The sequence below is a fragment of the Hylaeus anthracinus genome, unplaced genomic scaffold (assembly GCF_026225885.1).
Source record: "Hylaeus anthracinus isolate JK02 unplaced genomic scaffold, UHH_iyHylAnth1.0_haploid 12000, whole genome shotgun sequence".
Classification (NCBI taxonomy): domain Eukaryota; kingdom Metazoa; phylum Arthropoda; class Insecta; order Hymenoptera; family Colletidae; genus Hylaeus; species Hylaeus anthracinus.
Window position 1 is genome coordinate 6,147,415 of NW_026534347.1, and position 16,549 is coordinate 6,163,963.

Genomic DNA, 16,549 nt, shown 5'->3' on the forward strand with positions numbered 1-16,549 from the left:
CCATGGCTACCCTTTTCTAACCGTGTCCTTGATATTCTCGCCACGCGTCCCGAAATCACCGGCTGCTAAAAACGTGCATGCGAGACGAGAATGGCCGTGCCTTAAACGACGTTGCGATATCCCCTGGCCCTGAAACGCCTGTATTAAACAAGTGTTCCCGAGTCCTAGGCGTTCCTATCCGATATTGGCAACGGCGAGCGCTAAATGCGAGCGTTCGATGATGCCGTAACGCGGGGAGTTAGCATAATTCGATGCGCAGCCCGACGCGGTGCCAGTTTTTGGGAATATCGGGCCGCGGTGATTCATTTTAATGCGTGACAACGCTCGCCCCGACGAGCTGTTATCTTTATCGGTGGAAGGAAACGTAAATGGGGAAGCGAAACTGATTGAAAATTCCCGCCGTGGTATTCGGTAACCGTTGCTCTGGTCATTTCGAAAGTTCCGGAGAAGTTTTCTTGCTATTACCAACCGAGCGTGTGGGCCGTCTTCGAGAATGGTTCTCGGTTACTACGCGCAACGTATGTTTTGCTATTGAAACGGTTCGCTGTTAGAGAGTTCGGGGGAGTGTCGTTTTCGACCTATGGCGATGTTTGAGGATAGTTCGTCGGGACTCTTTTGCATTAACGCGTGGATATCTCTACGAGGTTAAAATTTTGTCTCGAGACGATTGAAAAATAGATAATCTAACGCTTTCCGTAGTATTTAAGTATTTAGTGTACAATTAAGGACACAAAATTTAAAAATTACCGACACTATCGTTTAGGATCTATTAAGACTTTTTTTGATTTTATCCACACTAATTTTAGTCCAAGTTAACACTAAAAATTAAATTACATTCGTACGAGGAGAAAAAATAATTCAGATCTGCAAGGGTTAATTTTTCAAAAAGTCTTATCACCCATTTCTAGATGAAATGGTAATAGAATTTTCATAGTGCTTTTCAAGTGGAATACAGATAAGTTTCTTTATGTAGCTGGGCTATGGTTTCAGTCAATGAAATACTCATCGAATAGATACATTCTCATCTACTAATGAAATACTTCTGTCAATATCAATCATACTGCAAACCCCAGTTAGAAATCAATTATCAACGTTCATTAACAATTTTCGGCGTTTACCGACAGTTATTGACAGTAATCGAGAGATACAGAGAGTCGTGTGTATTTATCGATAACTACCACTATATATTGAGATATCGGAGCATCGGGATATTACTGGATTAGTAATTTAACGATGAGCTGTATTAGTGTATTAGCGATTTTGTGTATTGACGTATCGCTGATTCAATTACTCTGTATATATAGTGGGCGTGTTTGTTATACACTCAGGTAAATAATTTTGCTATGTACGATATATACAATAATCTTTGGCAATACATTCAATCTATAATTTACAATCATTAAATATAATACAAGGTATACTGTACACTTTCAACTGATTAAAATTTGTTTTGAATAAAATATCCATCGAAAACTATGGCTGTCCAAAAATATTGAGAAACAAGGGATTACTTTGTTCCTGAATGTTTCACGGATTAATTTCGAAACGGTGTGCCCAACTAATTTCAGAAAGTTTCAAGAGTTGCAATCAACGGAAAAACATTACCGCACCCCCCGAGAAGATCGAGGCGCAAAACGTCTTCCCAGCCGTGGGGAACGCTCTAACCGATACGAGGAGCATCGTCTCGACTGTTCTCTTTTTCCGTTGTATCTCATAGACACTTTACTCGGTGCACCCAACTAATTGCATCAGAGCGATTGTCTCTGGGAGTTGTTTATTACTTACAGCACGTGCGAGTTTACGTACTTACTCAACTTTTGTCGCGGATACCACCAGTCAGCCTCGACAACGCTATCACTTGTGTTGTCGAGTATTAAATTCTGTAGAAGAGATTATTTTTTTTTTATATTCATTTGTTTCTCGAGAATAGTGCAAATAATAAAAAGTTAAAGTTGCTGTGGGACTGTCTCAATATTTTTAAATAACAAATGTTTGATAAGGGATGTGAAAAATTAGCACTCGTGGATTTATTAAAGAGAATACGATGACAGAATCTATTACAGTTATCCTCGATTTAGACCAAGACAGATAACCAGTCTCCATGAAATAAACATTGCTGTGGCTGCGAATAAATTTTTATTTGATGTACAATTATCTCCACTTCGTGGAAGTTGATTTCACTGGTCGGGGAAGACGTTAGTCTAGATCCTGTCGCTCCTGCGCGTTGCAGTCGTCGTCGAAGTGGTGAATCTTTTGACTTTCGCCAGGTTCGGCAGCCAATCGGTTCGCCAGTGATATTTTCGAGGCGTTTTCCACGCAATCCCGTACCCAAAGGAAACACGATCCGGCGATATTCTGGAAGTACGGTAGAATGAATCTTTCCCTGAAGCATCGTTTGTACCATTCGAGCGCTTCCCTCTTTGAAGCCTTCTGCTCGAGCAATTCGTCGAATTCGATCGATTTTCGTGGCTGCATCGCCCTCGGTGCCTTCCACTGCTTTTCAAAGCCGCTTCTGTACGTTGCGACGTCGATCGTCTTTTTGATGCCTAGCGCCAAATCGTGTAAGTCGACCTCCAAGTATTCGTGCCGTGTCTTGATCTCGACTTGCGTGTCCTCTCCCTTCTCGTTCGCTGTGATGCACCCTTCAGCTGCACCCCCGACCAACTGGAACGCGATGAAAAATTTTAGCTGGGTCAGAACTCGGGTTAAAAGAAGCAAACTATTTCAGTGTTGATAGCTCGTTAACGCGGTTAAAAACTGGACGCAGAGTGCATAAAAAATTTCAGTTGAATTATTTTTAAATTGTCCAAGCTCCGCGAATCAGTAATTCTGAAACAGTGTATATAAAGCGGTGGATATTTTTAAGTAGTCGGTTTTCCTCTGAATAATTTTACCCGGTTTCATTACTAACCACACGTCGACCCTCGTTTCGATTTCAAAAAGAAAGCGTCGCGACGCGAAGGTAACGTTTAACTGAGTTATTTAAACGACGCAAACAGCGATAAATTTGCATAATGACCCAGTAATTTAATTGGAACATCTGGCAGGAGTTTGGTAAAAAGAGCATTAATTCACTAACCGACATCCAATAGCGTCCGAGTGCTCTTTGGATATCGATCACTGCGTTTCCTTCTGGTTCCTTGAAGCCGTATAAAACGCGTACATTCAATAATTTGGGTACGGTCAATTCGATACCAGTCGTCAAAGGAAGATCGTGGGTACTTTCCCAAATTCCATCGCCGTTTTTCCCGAACGGAAATAGCCAGTCGTACGGAATCGAGTAGGTACTGCGTATCAAGTCTCTTCTATCGAAATTTGTCGGCCTCAGTTTTTGCTCCTAATAAATTAATAATGAAAGAACACTTAGTCACTAAAAGAGAGAAATTGAATTAAAGATGCCTAATTATTAAAGTTATCAAAATGTATAATGAAAGTTTTACAGAAGAAAGGAGTTCTTATTTTACTTCGATGAATAGACAGTCTATTTTGAGTAGAAGATTGATGAACGATTTTCAGTCCTAACTGTTGTCTAGTAGAACCTAGATTCCCTTGCATAGAAACTTTCTCTGTCGCATTGTATCGACAAGTGGAAAAAATGGTCAATTAGCAACAAGTGTCGTCTGCTGTATTTAAAAAGAATTGGCCATAGTTTTGGGGAACATATTGTATCAAACTCCTCCTTCAATCGAGTACCTCTATAATTGCACGTACGTCGATAGTTTCGAGAACCTTCAGCTCCGTTCTCCATCAACTATTGCGATCGTATTGGATTCTAAAAAGCTTTGATCGCTACAAATCTTAAACCTTCGTTGCTTGTATTTAATTTAATTTTTATAAGTGAAAACCTACAAGAATCGATTTCATAGTTATCCTAATCCAGAGTTAAATTAGAACAGACCCGCGTCATTTAAAGTACTCTTATGTCAACGGGATACGCGAGGCTTTACGGCTTGGATTCTTATAGTCCATACACTTTGAAGCTTCTGGACGCGAGCCGTGTCCTTTGGGAGAAGCGTCCCGGCGCTTTGCCTGCGTTCGAGCTACCTTCATCATAATGATTATCATCAGTGTGTCATTTGCGTCGCTGGGAAGGCTAGCTGCAACGCCGGCGGAACATGGAAATACATTTGCAAAGGGTAAGTCTAATACCCAGAAAGCTTAAAGAGAATCTGCTGCTTGAACATCTGTGATTCGATTTGAACCAAAGGCAGGTGCTCTGAAGAGATTTAGGTAAAGCTTGCGACGGGTTAATGGCATGTGGTTAAGATAAACGTGCGTGCGAAGATAAGAGACGTAGGAAGACGATTTGTTTGAGTCTAATTTACTATATATAACGATGAATGAAAGAATTCATGTACAGTCAGTCCTGTAAATATTCGTACACTCTATGCCTATTGAAGAAATTTGTTTAAATAAAATGCTAGGTTTTATTAGATTTCTTCAATCCCGCTACCCAAATGACTCGCAATATCGAGAAAGCAGTCAACCCACGCGAGTTTGTCGTTGGCCTGAATTCAAAGAGTTGGTCGAAGTAAGCATTCGAGGTAAAGGTTCTACTTAATGAGCATCGCCGGCCACGGCCGTTCCGATTATCTAACCCGAAATGATAGCAAGGCCTTTGATCGTGACTCAGGTTTCGCAGTCTCAAATGTAATCAGGCGACGAAGTTCCGGTCGACGTGAAGTTGGATACAAGATCACGCTCGTCTCGTTATCGAAGGCTGCTGCCAGCTCCGTCTGGTTCCACGCGGATCGATGAAGGTACTCGTAAGCCGTCAGATCTCGATTCATCGAAAACAGTCTGTACCGACCACCGGCCCTCGTCTCGAACCGTAGCCTCTCGTGATCGCAGCCCCGCTCGCCGGAGCCATCCTCGAACCCTTCCTCCTGTGCACCCTCGTAACTTTCTTCCTCTTTATTTGATTCGCGAACGTCTGCAGAGGCGAACCCCCGTCGTCCAGACGGCTGCCCTTTGCGACGATAACGCGTCGTACCGTCGTCCACGATATCGAAGATATTTCCGCAGACGTCGATCGCGGTGAACACGACGGCAGGCGACTCGAACGGAAAGAAGTTGTAGGTGGACGTTGACTGGCTGCCACAAGTGGTGCACGCGTTCCCCTCGAACGACAGACCATGCTCCTCGATCTAATAAAAATTCGTGAGATATGAAACACTGACTCGGCTCGGTTTATTGCGTATTCATAACGCGAATTGGGTTTTAACGGGGTTAATTCTATTTTAAAAAGTGGATGTCCCTTGGCTGTCGAACATTTCAGATGGAGATGGGAATATTCAGAGGACAAATTTTAAGGTACGCGCACAAACTGTGAGAGTGGTATACAATAGTATTCAATTCGATTGAATTAGGTTTTCGGTTTTAAAATCCATATATATTTATTTAGAAACGAGGGAAGTATTACGACAAGGGTTAGGTCAACAGAGGTATAGACGCGAACATCGATGAATTTCAGTTTCCTTTAAATAGGACAGCCAATAATTAATTTAGGGGATTCCGCGAAAATTTCCAACGCGAATATTTATTTTATCAGGGTGGAAACGATCTGTTTACGTTTTATAGACCGAATTAGCCTTCTACGGTAGTCTCTTTGGCTTTCAAAGGTCTTTGCAGCAGAGCAAGGTTTAGAAAATTACGTTTCGGAGCATGAATGGAATTCGGTGACGCAAGGGCTAGGGCGATGCAAGCTTCGCATGATTCGAAGAGAGTTTGAAGTTACCGTGGGAATGTTTGCGTTAAGAAGGAACACCAAATTTGAAGTAAGACTAACAATTCAGTCGGTTCATGTTCGTTTGGGATCTTGAATAATGCAAACTAATTAGTGCATTATATGTTATCTAAGAAAACTTTAATATTAAGTAAAAAGGAACTATTATAGGTAAAAATCTGGAATAAAACCAACAATAAAAGAAGCTGTATTCTTTTCTAACGACGCCACCCTTATGAAACTCCAAGCTTCTTTGCTCCCAATTTTCGAGCTCACTTTGACGTTTGTAACAGTCTGGAACACCCTGTACATTAGGAAAGAAAAGGACCCGGAGCCCTCATTTATCATACTCTGAAAGAACTTGCTCAACAAGCCTCTGGTACGTCTCGCCAATCAAAAGCAAATCGACGCCCCAGCTACTTTAACGAAAACTTTATCGGTAGAACGTCGCTTTAACTGAAGTTTCTTACGTAGATTCCCGGAAATTACGATTTAAAGTATGTTTCAGTATTCGAAACGCTCGGGAATCCTCGGTATTAGATATCCGGTTCGTGGGAGGGGGCGAATCTCATCTCGGTGGTTTCGATTACCTTCAGATTAACTCCGTCCGCCATCGAAACTTTGTAATGACCTCGTCTCGATATGCTGACTCGAAGATCGTCGGGCATCGATAGAGTGCAACTAACTGCTGACTGATCATAGAACACCGTGGCGTAGTTCTTGTGCTCCGCGCGACATGTCAACAGGACGGAGACAAAGCTGTCCGCGATCAATATCTCGACGATATCGTCGTATTCCGCGAACAGTCTCGAGGAACCCTCCTCGTGGAATTTAAGATTCGCTGGCGATCCGCGATCGTGCCCCTCCTCCTCTCCCTTTGTTCCATCGAATGCAAAGTATCGTCGAATCTCGTCCTCGGTCCAGTCACACATCGCTGGTTCCTCCTCTATCGTGTAACCGGTCGTGATACGTGTGCCATCTATAATAAAATGGATTATCGAATTACACAGTAGCAGGCTTTTCCCATTACAAATTAAATATTACGATATTTTTATTTCGCAACGAGACCGCAAGTGGAAGCGAAAGCTATGTAACCCTTAGGGGAACGTTAAAATAAATACATACAGATGCAGGGTAGCCAAAGTGTACAATCTACCTAATCTTGGATTGTGTGTTCAAAACGATGATAATGGGGTTGCAATTTTAACAAACAAGTGGAGTAGTGAATTTTATAGTTGGAAAAAAGTATATATATTGTTTGGACTTCGAGATAAATATACACTTTTTTAATTTCAAGAGCCGATGTGTTGGATATTCTGTTTCTCTTGATGTTTCCGGGAAAATTTGGTTAGGCGACCACGCGTGTATATTAATGAAAGAATTCCTACTGAAATTACGTTACACATTCTTGAACTAATACGCACTTGTGGTCGCATAACCACGACACCAAAGGAGGACCTGAAATAGGGTAGAAACGTCCAGTGAATCGGAAAATGGAACTTTGGCTCTTAAAAATTGTAGAAAGGACTAAAAAGAAATTTATTTTCGCGGTAGATAGTGAATATTATACTTGACGAAGTCTGGCCAGTACGATTTTTCAACTGAAATTAATAGTCCGTAAGCTTCCAATAACTTCAATTGGAATTAATATTCGAGCCATATAAACGTTGATGAATAAAACGTTTCCATTGGGCTTCCTTTCATGAAAATAAAAGTATTCCGTGGAACTTTATACGGGTTTTCTCTGCCGTTTAAAAGGAATATACGTTACAAGCTACCACATAACCGCTCCCCGAGAAGTTGCCCGGCTAGTTCAAGAGGTAATGAATTTAAAAGCACTTAAAGGTTCTCGCAGTTATATTAAAACCGACATTATCGAAAATGGTAACTTTTGTGACGAAGAAAGCGAACAAACTTTGCCTGACTCGCAATGAAATGGGAAAAATGTTTGTGTTCGCATACAGAAATGTTGGAAAATAAAATATCCATTTTATCGGAGTCTCGTTTCTTGCGCAATCATCATTCGAAACATTTTTTAAATTGTTTACGTCCTACAGAAAAGGTAATCCCATATAAAAGAAAAAAAAAAATAAACTTTCACGTTCTTTTTCATCCGTCTCTTTTAATCTCCTTTCTCTTTGCCCGTTTCCTCGAGTTTTACCGTCATAATTACAAAATCGTTTCAGCAACGATGGATTTGCATTAAAGTCGCGAGCACGCTGGAAATTCCAAGAAAAAGAATCATTACGATGAGCACAATCGACGAGCTTCCGCCTCGCGCGAGTTTCTCGAATGTTTGCAGAAACTGTTTCAACGAGCAAACAAAATACGCCCGAGATGAGGAAAGTTGGGGATGAAAGTTTATGAACTTGGATTTCGCATATGTTACGCGAAAACAGTTTACGGAGACGCAGGCGTGAATCGTTGCATAATTTTGCCATACCGCGGAGAATAAATATTTACTGTCGAAAGACTTGGTAACATCGATAAAATGATTGACGTTGATTCACACCCCACTAAACTGCAGAAAATTTGTACTTGAATTTGTTAAGTTTGTCTCACGAATATATTTAAATTTGAAAGCAACTAATTAATCCGTCAACAATGTAATAATTGTTTGTCCACTAGTCTGTCATCGAATGTAGGAGCGTAAAAGTCAGAATTTACTGAAATAGGAGCCATAAACGCCGCGACTTACCAGGGAACTCGACGACCAGCTCTCCATTGGAATTCAGCAACATGTCGGTGCCGTCAGCCCGACGCGTGAACTTCTCGTCGACCTCGTAGTCCGACGCTGTCCTCACGAGTAATCGATGGTGTTCACTTACGACCAAGTCGTCGTACACCTCGTACTGTCTGCCATCGTGATTCAGTACCGTGTATCGTGACACTTTGACCGCGGAGTCCGTCATCGACACCCCGTTCCCATAATTCTAGAAACGAGACATGTGAATGTGCGTTACGAAACGATGCGAGAAATATTTGTTTTTACAATGAGACAGTGTGTAATAGGCCTCTAATATAATTTATAAACTATGGAATGAATTTCGATTTATTTCAGTGGTTCTCCACGTTCGAAGTTTTGAAGGGCAAGCAAGACAAAAAGGAACCTAAAGATCGTAATTTTCAAGAAGATGATTAGTCGACTCTGTGGTAGATCGAAAACGAGCAAATGCGTTATTGAAGACCTGAATTCTTTACTTATCGGTATCAGATCATTCTGGTGCCTCGGTCAAAACGAAATTTAACGGTCACTTGATTCACCGTCGTTGAATCCTGCAGTGCGAGCGCAGGATCTTGCTCGACCACTCCGGCCAATTGAGACTTCGAGGACCTCGCCGGTTTCTTTTTACTTTTAGATGAAAGTTTCAACCCTCTGCTTGGTCTGTCGCCTTTGAAAACGGAACATACACACTTTCTGTGAGCGTTTAACGAGCTCCCTTTAATCTAAAAATATTTCTGGTTTATGTAACGCTGCCTCCATATTTTTGGGGTCAACGAAAGCACCTCTCGAAAGCAACTCGTGTGCTTCTACAGTGAATAACGCTTTTTATGATGTAATTCGGACTACTTATATCTTTGAAAATGTTAGAATATTTTTTTATATACCTATCAGTGACAAGCTAGATAATATATAATATAGATAATATAGATTTCTAATTAATTATACCTTTCGCAAAGTTGGTTTCCTTATTGGAGTTTTCATCTTCGTTCAATTGAAACTTCTCGAAACCAATGCAAGTCACGATGTCACCGTTAGGTCGGAGAACAACAATCTTGCCGTCGTCCAAGTACTTCAAAATCGTTCCGTTTCTCAAAAACTTTCGGCAAACTTCGTCGTTAGACTTTTTGCGGATGTACGATTGACGAATGTAAAACGGATTCTCCTCGCTGTCGCCGCTGATCGGTTCTACGAGTAGTCCAGTCGGCCATGATGCTCGAAAATCGAGACTCCAGTCTGGCCAAGATTTCTTGAAGGGGTTCTCCGTTGCATCTGGACAGACACGTGTTAATAAATTTCAATACTATTTATTTATGAGCCTCATATGGCAAATGTAACTCAAATACGTGAATGCTGGTATTTATAAAAGTATCCAATCTAGTGCAAAAGAAATATTAAATTTCCATTAAATCGAAAGAGTGCTGGGTTTTGTATGCACTCTGTAAAGATCAAGATTAAATTCTTCGACCTAATTACTGCCCTCTGCGAATTTCCTCCCTCCCACATCAACAGTAAAAATTTTATGAACCTGAGAAGCCTTACGTTCAGGCTCGAGCAGTTTCTGGAAAGCAAGGATGATTCCCATTGGACTTGTTAAATGAAACACTTTGGAATGCTCGGGATCGTTGATTCGATGGAACAATCGTAAACTGTAGCCTCGAAGGGTAACCGTGATACGTAAGTCCTTATTCTTGTACAGCCAGTCGTCCACTTCAACCCTCACCAGAGTGCCATCCTCCGAGAAGAAGGTTTTTCTGCGATTGGTCACATGCACTCGTAATCTGCCCAGGTCGTAGCCTATGAACTCATAAGTCGTCTCCTTTTCAGTGTCATGAGGCGACGTGCTTCTTTCCATGGTCAAAGTGGGTCCGTCGTCAACAACTGACTTTTTCTCCTTTTGTCTCCTTTTTTTCGCGGCCTTTCTTTTTTCCCTTTTACCTTTCTTTGAACGCTCCGTTGTCCCTCCAGCGCTGGAAGAGACTTGTGTATCTAAGGGTGAAAAACGAGAGCTTTATTTTGGTTAAATTATTTATTTTTATTCTTTATTTCATTCCTTCTTGCTGAGAATGCGAATAAGTGAATTTTCTTTTCCTTTTATAATCGCGTGCCTCAAAAAGTTAAAACACACAATTTATCCCATTCACAACTAAAAGATTATTTACCACATTAAACCTAATCATGATCCCCTCACCTTCGTCGAATCTCCTTTCAGTAGCACCCTCGCTTTTATCAAGATCCCTGGCCTTGAGAGACCAAGGCAGAATGAAATCCTCGTCGCGAAACAGCAGCGTCTCGTCGCTCACCTCCGCAGCCCTCTTCATCAATCTTCCCATCGACTCGCTCGTCTGCAATCTATAGATCTGATCCTCCCGCCGTATCCAATCGTCCTCCTCGGCCACGACGTACTCGCAGAAGTCACGAAACCGGACAGGCGTCCGAATGCTGGAGATTCCTTCCACCTCGTTCACCCCATTAACTTTCCATTCGTCGTCGAAGTACAGCAACACCGAGTCCGTCGGCTCGAAATACAGGACCCTGCGACTGTCGTACGAGAGGAGGCACTCGTGAAGAGACTGTAGGAAAATCGATTTTGTCAACAGTTCGACGTCGTCGAATTCTTCGAGGTTCGGTTCTGTTTTGGATCGTACGTCGAAGACATTCTCTTTCAGGTAACCCGGGACTAGCAATTCTCTGGGATCTATCAAGTCGAACAAGGGAGCACAATCGACAAGCTTCAGCGGAACGTTGCCATAATCGATGTTACCGTCGCTGCGGAAGTGGATTTCCAAGCTCGCTTTGGAAGTCAAGCTGGGAGCTGATTTGCTGCGATTCATCGAGGCCAACGAACGTTGCAAATTCATCGAGCGTCTCTCTGTTTCGTTCGTGGCCCTCGACGCTCCGTTTTCACTCCCGGACTTCCCGGATATCATCCTGTCGAACATCAGGATGTGTAAATAGTGTCCGACTTCCTCGTGGCTCGTCTCGACGTCCAAGTACCGTCGAGTTTTATCGATATGACGGGAGTACTCTTCGAGCTTCTTCGCCGGGACCTCGTGTTGCGAGTGTAGACTCGTGATATTTGGATGCCAAAAGGCGGGCAGGATGTTGTCGATCAAGTCGGATCTGCTCGGGACGTGGAAGTTTGCAGAGTCATCGAGAAGACGGATGGTTTCGTTCAGAATATCTTCGCCGAGAATTAATTCGATGTCGGTTACAGTTTGTTCCGTGTCGTTGGCATTATGCTCTTCGTTGAGATCGAATTTCGCGTTAAGAGCCGCAATTTTTTGCTCGACGAACGAAACAGGCGATGGACTCGTGTTGTCATGTTGGTATTCGCTAGTCTGATAAGAATTGGGAAAATTTTCGTTTAGGAAATTCATTTTTCGTAAAACTTTACTAATAAGACGATTATTTAATTCCTTAGTAAATAGTAGTCCAACGTTCTGCAGTTTATACAGGCACGTAAAGACAGGAATATACATTTCTTAAATATCGATACTTGTATGGTACAAAACAGCTATAGTAATTCTTAAGTGTTTGCATCAAGTGATCTATGAAAATAAATTCTTCCTACTCATAAAAATGCCAAAACAAACAACTCACCCTCTCAACAATGCCTGCATCGCCTCTTTCGTCTACAGCCTCCTCCATCAAGGCCCTCTCATTACTTTCGATCTGCAGCAACATTGCGACCAATATCATCGGAACAGAAGCACATTCCCCAGGTAGAGCATCCAACAAAGTCTCATACACCTGCGTATCACACCTTTCCTCGCTATTATCACTAATACGCTCTTCCACTTTCATAACCTTCAAGTAATTAGAATGCTGTCTATAAAGGTCGAAGAGATCGTACACGAAATACGACACCCTGTCGTACATATTCTTCTTCAAACGCTCGTATTCATCCTCATCGTAGATTTTTGGCAATCTTGGAGGTCGAAATGTGACAAACGCGACGTCACAGAGTATCGGATAAGTTTCTGGTTCTACGACTCGCGTTTCGATTGTTTCCCAGAATTTAAACAGATCCTGACCACTGCTCTCGTAGCTTTCGAAATGGAGCATACTTCTGGTTTGTAAAGGCGTTCTCTGGATCGTCTCGTACTCCGCTAGGCGTTCGAACTCTTTATTCGACCGTTTGATCCGAAGTATGAACGACAATGGCACCCCTGCGCTTAATAAGTGCTCTGGTAGATCCGGATCGTGAAAACCCGAGAGAATAATGAAGAGATTCGGCCCGTTCGAGGGCGCGTCGTCCACGTAGATAGCGTCGCGCCAATCCTCGTTGCATTTTCGCAGTCTTGTGTTCGCTTTGTTATTGAATTTCTCCGCGTCGAAGCCCTTCGATCCTGGTTGCCCTGTCGAATGGATAGCAAATGATTAGAGACTATAAATATAGTCACACTTTGGTTACACTTTACAAGTGCTTACAGTGCAAATAAATACGTGTATATTTGTCGTTGTATATTGGCAAAGAATTGTAAAATGTTGCGAAGTCCTAGCACCTATCTAATCGTCGTTACACATAATAAGCACCAACCCCAATCGACGACGGTCTGCATGATGCGATACTCTTCGTCGATATCGCGTTCCAAGTCGGCCAGCCTCTTCACGACGCCAATAGTTTCCTCCTTGGCTCGATATATCAAAAACTTGATGATCCGCGCCGTCAGCCAGGTTGGCAGCTCGCCATTGGCCTCGTTCAACACCTTGCTCGCGTAATGACAAACGCCCTGCACTGTCGGACACTTATCCAGGTTCTGCCTCGACAACATTCTTACGGAGTACAGCATTTTCTGGTAGCTGAGGGAGTATATGGCCTTCCGCTTGCCTTCTTCAGCAGCGTCGTTGAAGATCGACACGCACTTCGAGTGCTCAGGAATCATCTCAACCATCATCGTCACGATACACCACCAGGCATCATCGTTTATCAAGGTGTTTTCTAATTCTTCTCGCCAGGAATCCTCGTTGATTAGCTTTCTACTTTTGGTGGGCGTCTTAGACTTTGGTCGTTTCCTCTTCTTCATCGTGGACAGTTTGTAATTTGGTAACCTCGAAGTGGGATACTGTCAAAGTATGTGATGAATAATTTATTATCGAACAAATGACGATGTGGGGGAACATTTTAGAGGGTTGGTGTTCCATTAATGCTATATATATATATTTATTTATTTATTTATTTATTTATTTATCAACGCATCGGCTTGTAAGTCATTAGCAACCACTGTGAGTTACATGTTCAATATTTATATACATATGTGAGTCACAATATAATTAAAATAAATACGGAACGACTTATGGTTGAAATAACTAATTCTTACATATTTCTAAAAGTAGTGTCTTGTTAACTCTGGTTTGTATTTCTTGGGAGATTTTTATCCTTTGTAAATAAGATATAATTTTTGATATAATGCTGTATCACATGCTCAGGAATGACAGGAATAAGGGCAGCAGCCTTACAAAATACCTTTGTATTTATAATGTATTCCATGTAGAAGTTGCAAGCATCAAGTAATCTTAGCGTAGGTGGCCAACCTATGTAACATAGGTTTCATTCGATGTGCCCGGAGTGTAAGATGAGAACATAGTTGGTAATTCTAGAATTTCCAACATCATGTACACGTCTGTGGCAGGTGGTTAGGATCTGGACAGTGTGAGCATGTCGGTGTCCAGCCGCGGACAATTCTGGTTTCATTTTCGGTTTCCTCTCGTCCTTGTCAAGTTGATTTACAGCTGATTTACAACGGGCCGTCATAATGTCATGTGTGCGACGCGTAAGTGACAAAACATTACCGAAGCTCTAGATGTTGACTTTCCATACCAGCTACGAGCCAAGCAAAACTATTAACCGTAAAAAACTTGACTGAAAAATAATAATTACCGCCTAACGATTTGAAACATCCCCCCTCCCCCTTGCAAACCTTCGTGGCTTAATTTATTTCACGCTAACAAAATTAACGCAGACGTGTACATAATGCATGTTTAACGAGGCGAACCTCGAAGAGTAGCAGAGAAATGCTTCGTCGAGCGTGGTCGTCATCATTCAGTTGTTAATTTTCAGCAGAGATCGCGACGCGAGGCGTCTGATTCCTAATGACTTCTCACTTCAACGGGGGCTGCTGATTCCGCACCGCCCGGGCGCGTAACTTGTTACATTTGATGTCTATCGCGATGGCCCCGGACTGGTTACAAATTACGACGCCAGTTGCGAGTGGGTCAAGACTCGCGAGCTCGCGATAAAATACTGCGTTCATTAATTAATTCGCCGGTGAAATATCACGGCGATGTGTCACGCTGGAAGTTGCCCCGAATCTCGCGACAGTTTTGTTAATGGACAACGTTCCCTCGCGTAGCTGCCGTACCCGCGGATCCATTAAGCAGCCAGCGAGCGTCGGGAATTAAATGAAAAGAATACCCAGTCTTTCCCCCAGAGTCGTCGCGACCCGATGTACTCTTAACGATTACGAAAACGTCTGTCGTATACCGGCGAACCTCTACGAAAGGAGAGAAAAAGCCTTGCTGATGTCGACGAGGTCGATAACGAAAGCTACATATGACGATAACGATGACGTTATAAATGTTTCGTTAATTAGGAGATGTAAATTTTAATTGCGTCGCGAAGTTTCAGATTGTTATTGCGATGTTCTTTGAAAAGAGTAACATCGTGTCATATTTCGTATTTTTCTGTAATATACAAAATTTAACTTTCCTTTGATCGATGCTATTAGTGAAACTAAAATATTAAATATTAAGCACTGGAATTCTGAATCGATGTAAATTTGGTTTCGCCCCCAATTTGTCGAGCTTCTCGTTACCGCAAAACTTGCTCGTAGCGGGATTGTAAAATGCGAGGCACGACGGCGATTTCACGTGTGCGCGTAGGGTGGCCAATGGAGGACGCGTTAGGGAAAACTTACGAAAGCTATGCAAAACGATGCACGTGAAACGCGTTGCATAAAGGCTGGATAAAAAGTACACAAAAGTGGTCCGCGGCGAGAGAGACTTTTTCAGGATATTTTCGTTGCATGTGAATCGCTGGAAGAATGAAGGGGAGACTTCGAATGAGATCAAGAACTAAGGAGAACTTCTGTGAACGCCGACGGTGACTGCAACGAGACTTAGGCTTTTTTTCGCGGAGGATACACAAGTATAACTTCTTCTACTATTCATCGTCGTCGTGTTTAGTCCATATATTTTGTAAGAGTTATTGTAGATTTACTGTAGAACAATTTAATTTTTACTAATTCTATTTGCTGCAGATTAATCTTGTTCGATTATTTAGTGAGTCTTGTTAGAAAACGTCAACATCGCAAAGCAAAGATTTAACTAACCCCTTAAGCTACAACTTAAGCTCCAACAGCGTGGGAGCAAAATGTGATGTTTATATTTGGCCCGAACAATACATCACCGGTCGTGATAATCAGTTTTGGCCCGAATATACGTCCACGAATATCACACGTGGTTCTAGCTTAAGGGGTTAATTCTGCTATTTTTTCACCACCGGATTTCAAAAGCAGTAATCGTTAAAATGTTCAAAATCCATTACCTTATGAATTTCCTATTTACAGCATTCGTTGAAACATCCTTCGACTTCGTCATGGTACAAATATTTCCTGGAAATTCATCGAAAGCTTCCAGACGTCTTATTGAAACACAATATTTATCCGCCAGCAATTTGAGCATACTTCCGCGATCGTCAAACAACGACAGTAAACCCCGACGCGCCTCGACGAAAACAAAGCGCAAAGTTGAGCATTTATTCCAGTACCGTGCCCACGTTTGGAAATATTTCCTCCGTATAGCCGTGGAAAAGTTCTCCGGCGCTCCGAAGAAACTCGAAAACGGGGAACCGAAAACGCCGGTTGTCGTTGCGAGAGGGAATCACGCGTCAGACTTGAAATGAGAGTCGAAGGGCCAACGGGCGGCGAATGGAAAAGAGAAACACGGGCGAAGAAGTTTCGAAAACAACTGGCGGCCGTTCCGAGGGGGTTGGAAGGAAAAAAGAATAGCGCGGATCACATTTACCCGGCATAGTGCGAAACTCTCAGCGAGAGTAAACAAACCGGGCCACGAGCGAACCGAAGAGATGGAGGCTCGAC

General features: G+C 42.4%; 1 protein-coding gene across 1 annotated transcript; it reads right to left on the reverse strand.

The window, feature by feature from the left end:
* Positions 1-2,196: 2,196 nt before the first annotated feature.
* LOC128890386 (uncharacterized) lies at positions 2,197-14,205 on the reverse strand. The gene is made up of 11 exons (XM_054148825.1): positions 14,071-14,205; positions 12,991-13,516; positions 12,051-12,808; positions 10,639-11,788; positions 9,990-10,436; positions 9,396-9,719; positions 8,981-9,117; positions 8,424-8,658; positions 6,316-6,704; positions 3,080-3,337; positions 2,197-2,664 (listed from the first exon to the last, which is right to left on the reverse strand). The coding sequence occupies exons 1-11, from the start codon at positions 14,203-14,205 to the stop codon at positions 2,197-2,199; spliced, it is 4,827 nt and encodes a 1,608-aa protein (XP_054004800.1).
* Positions 14,206-16,549: the final 2,344 nt, after the last annotated feature.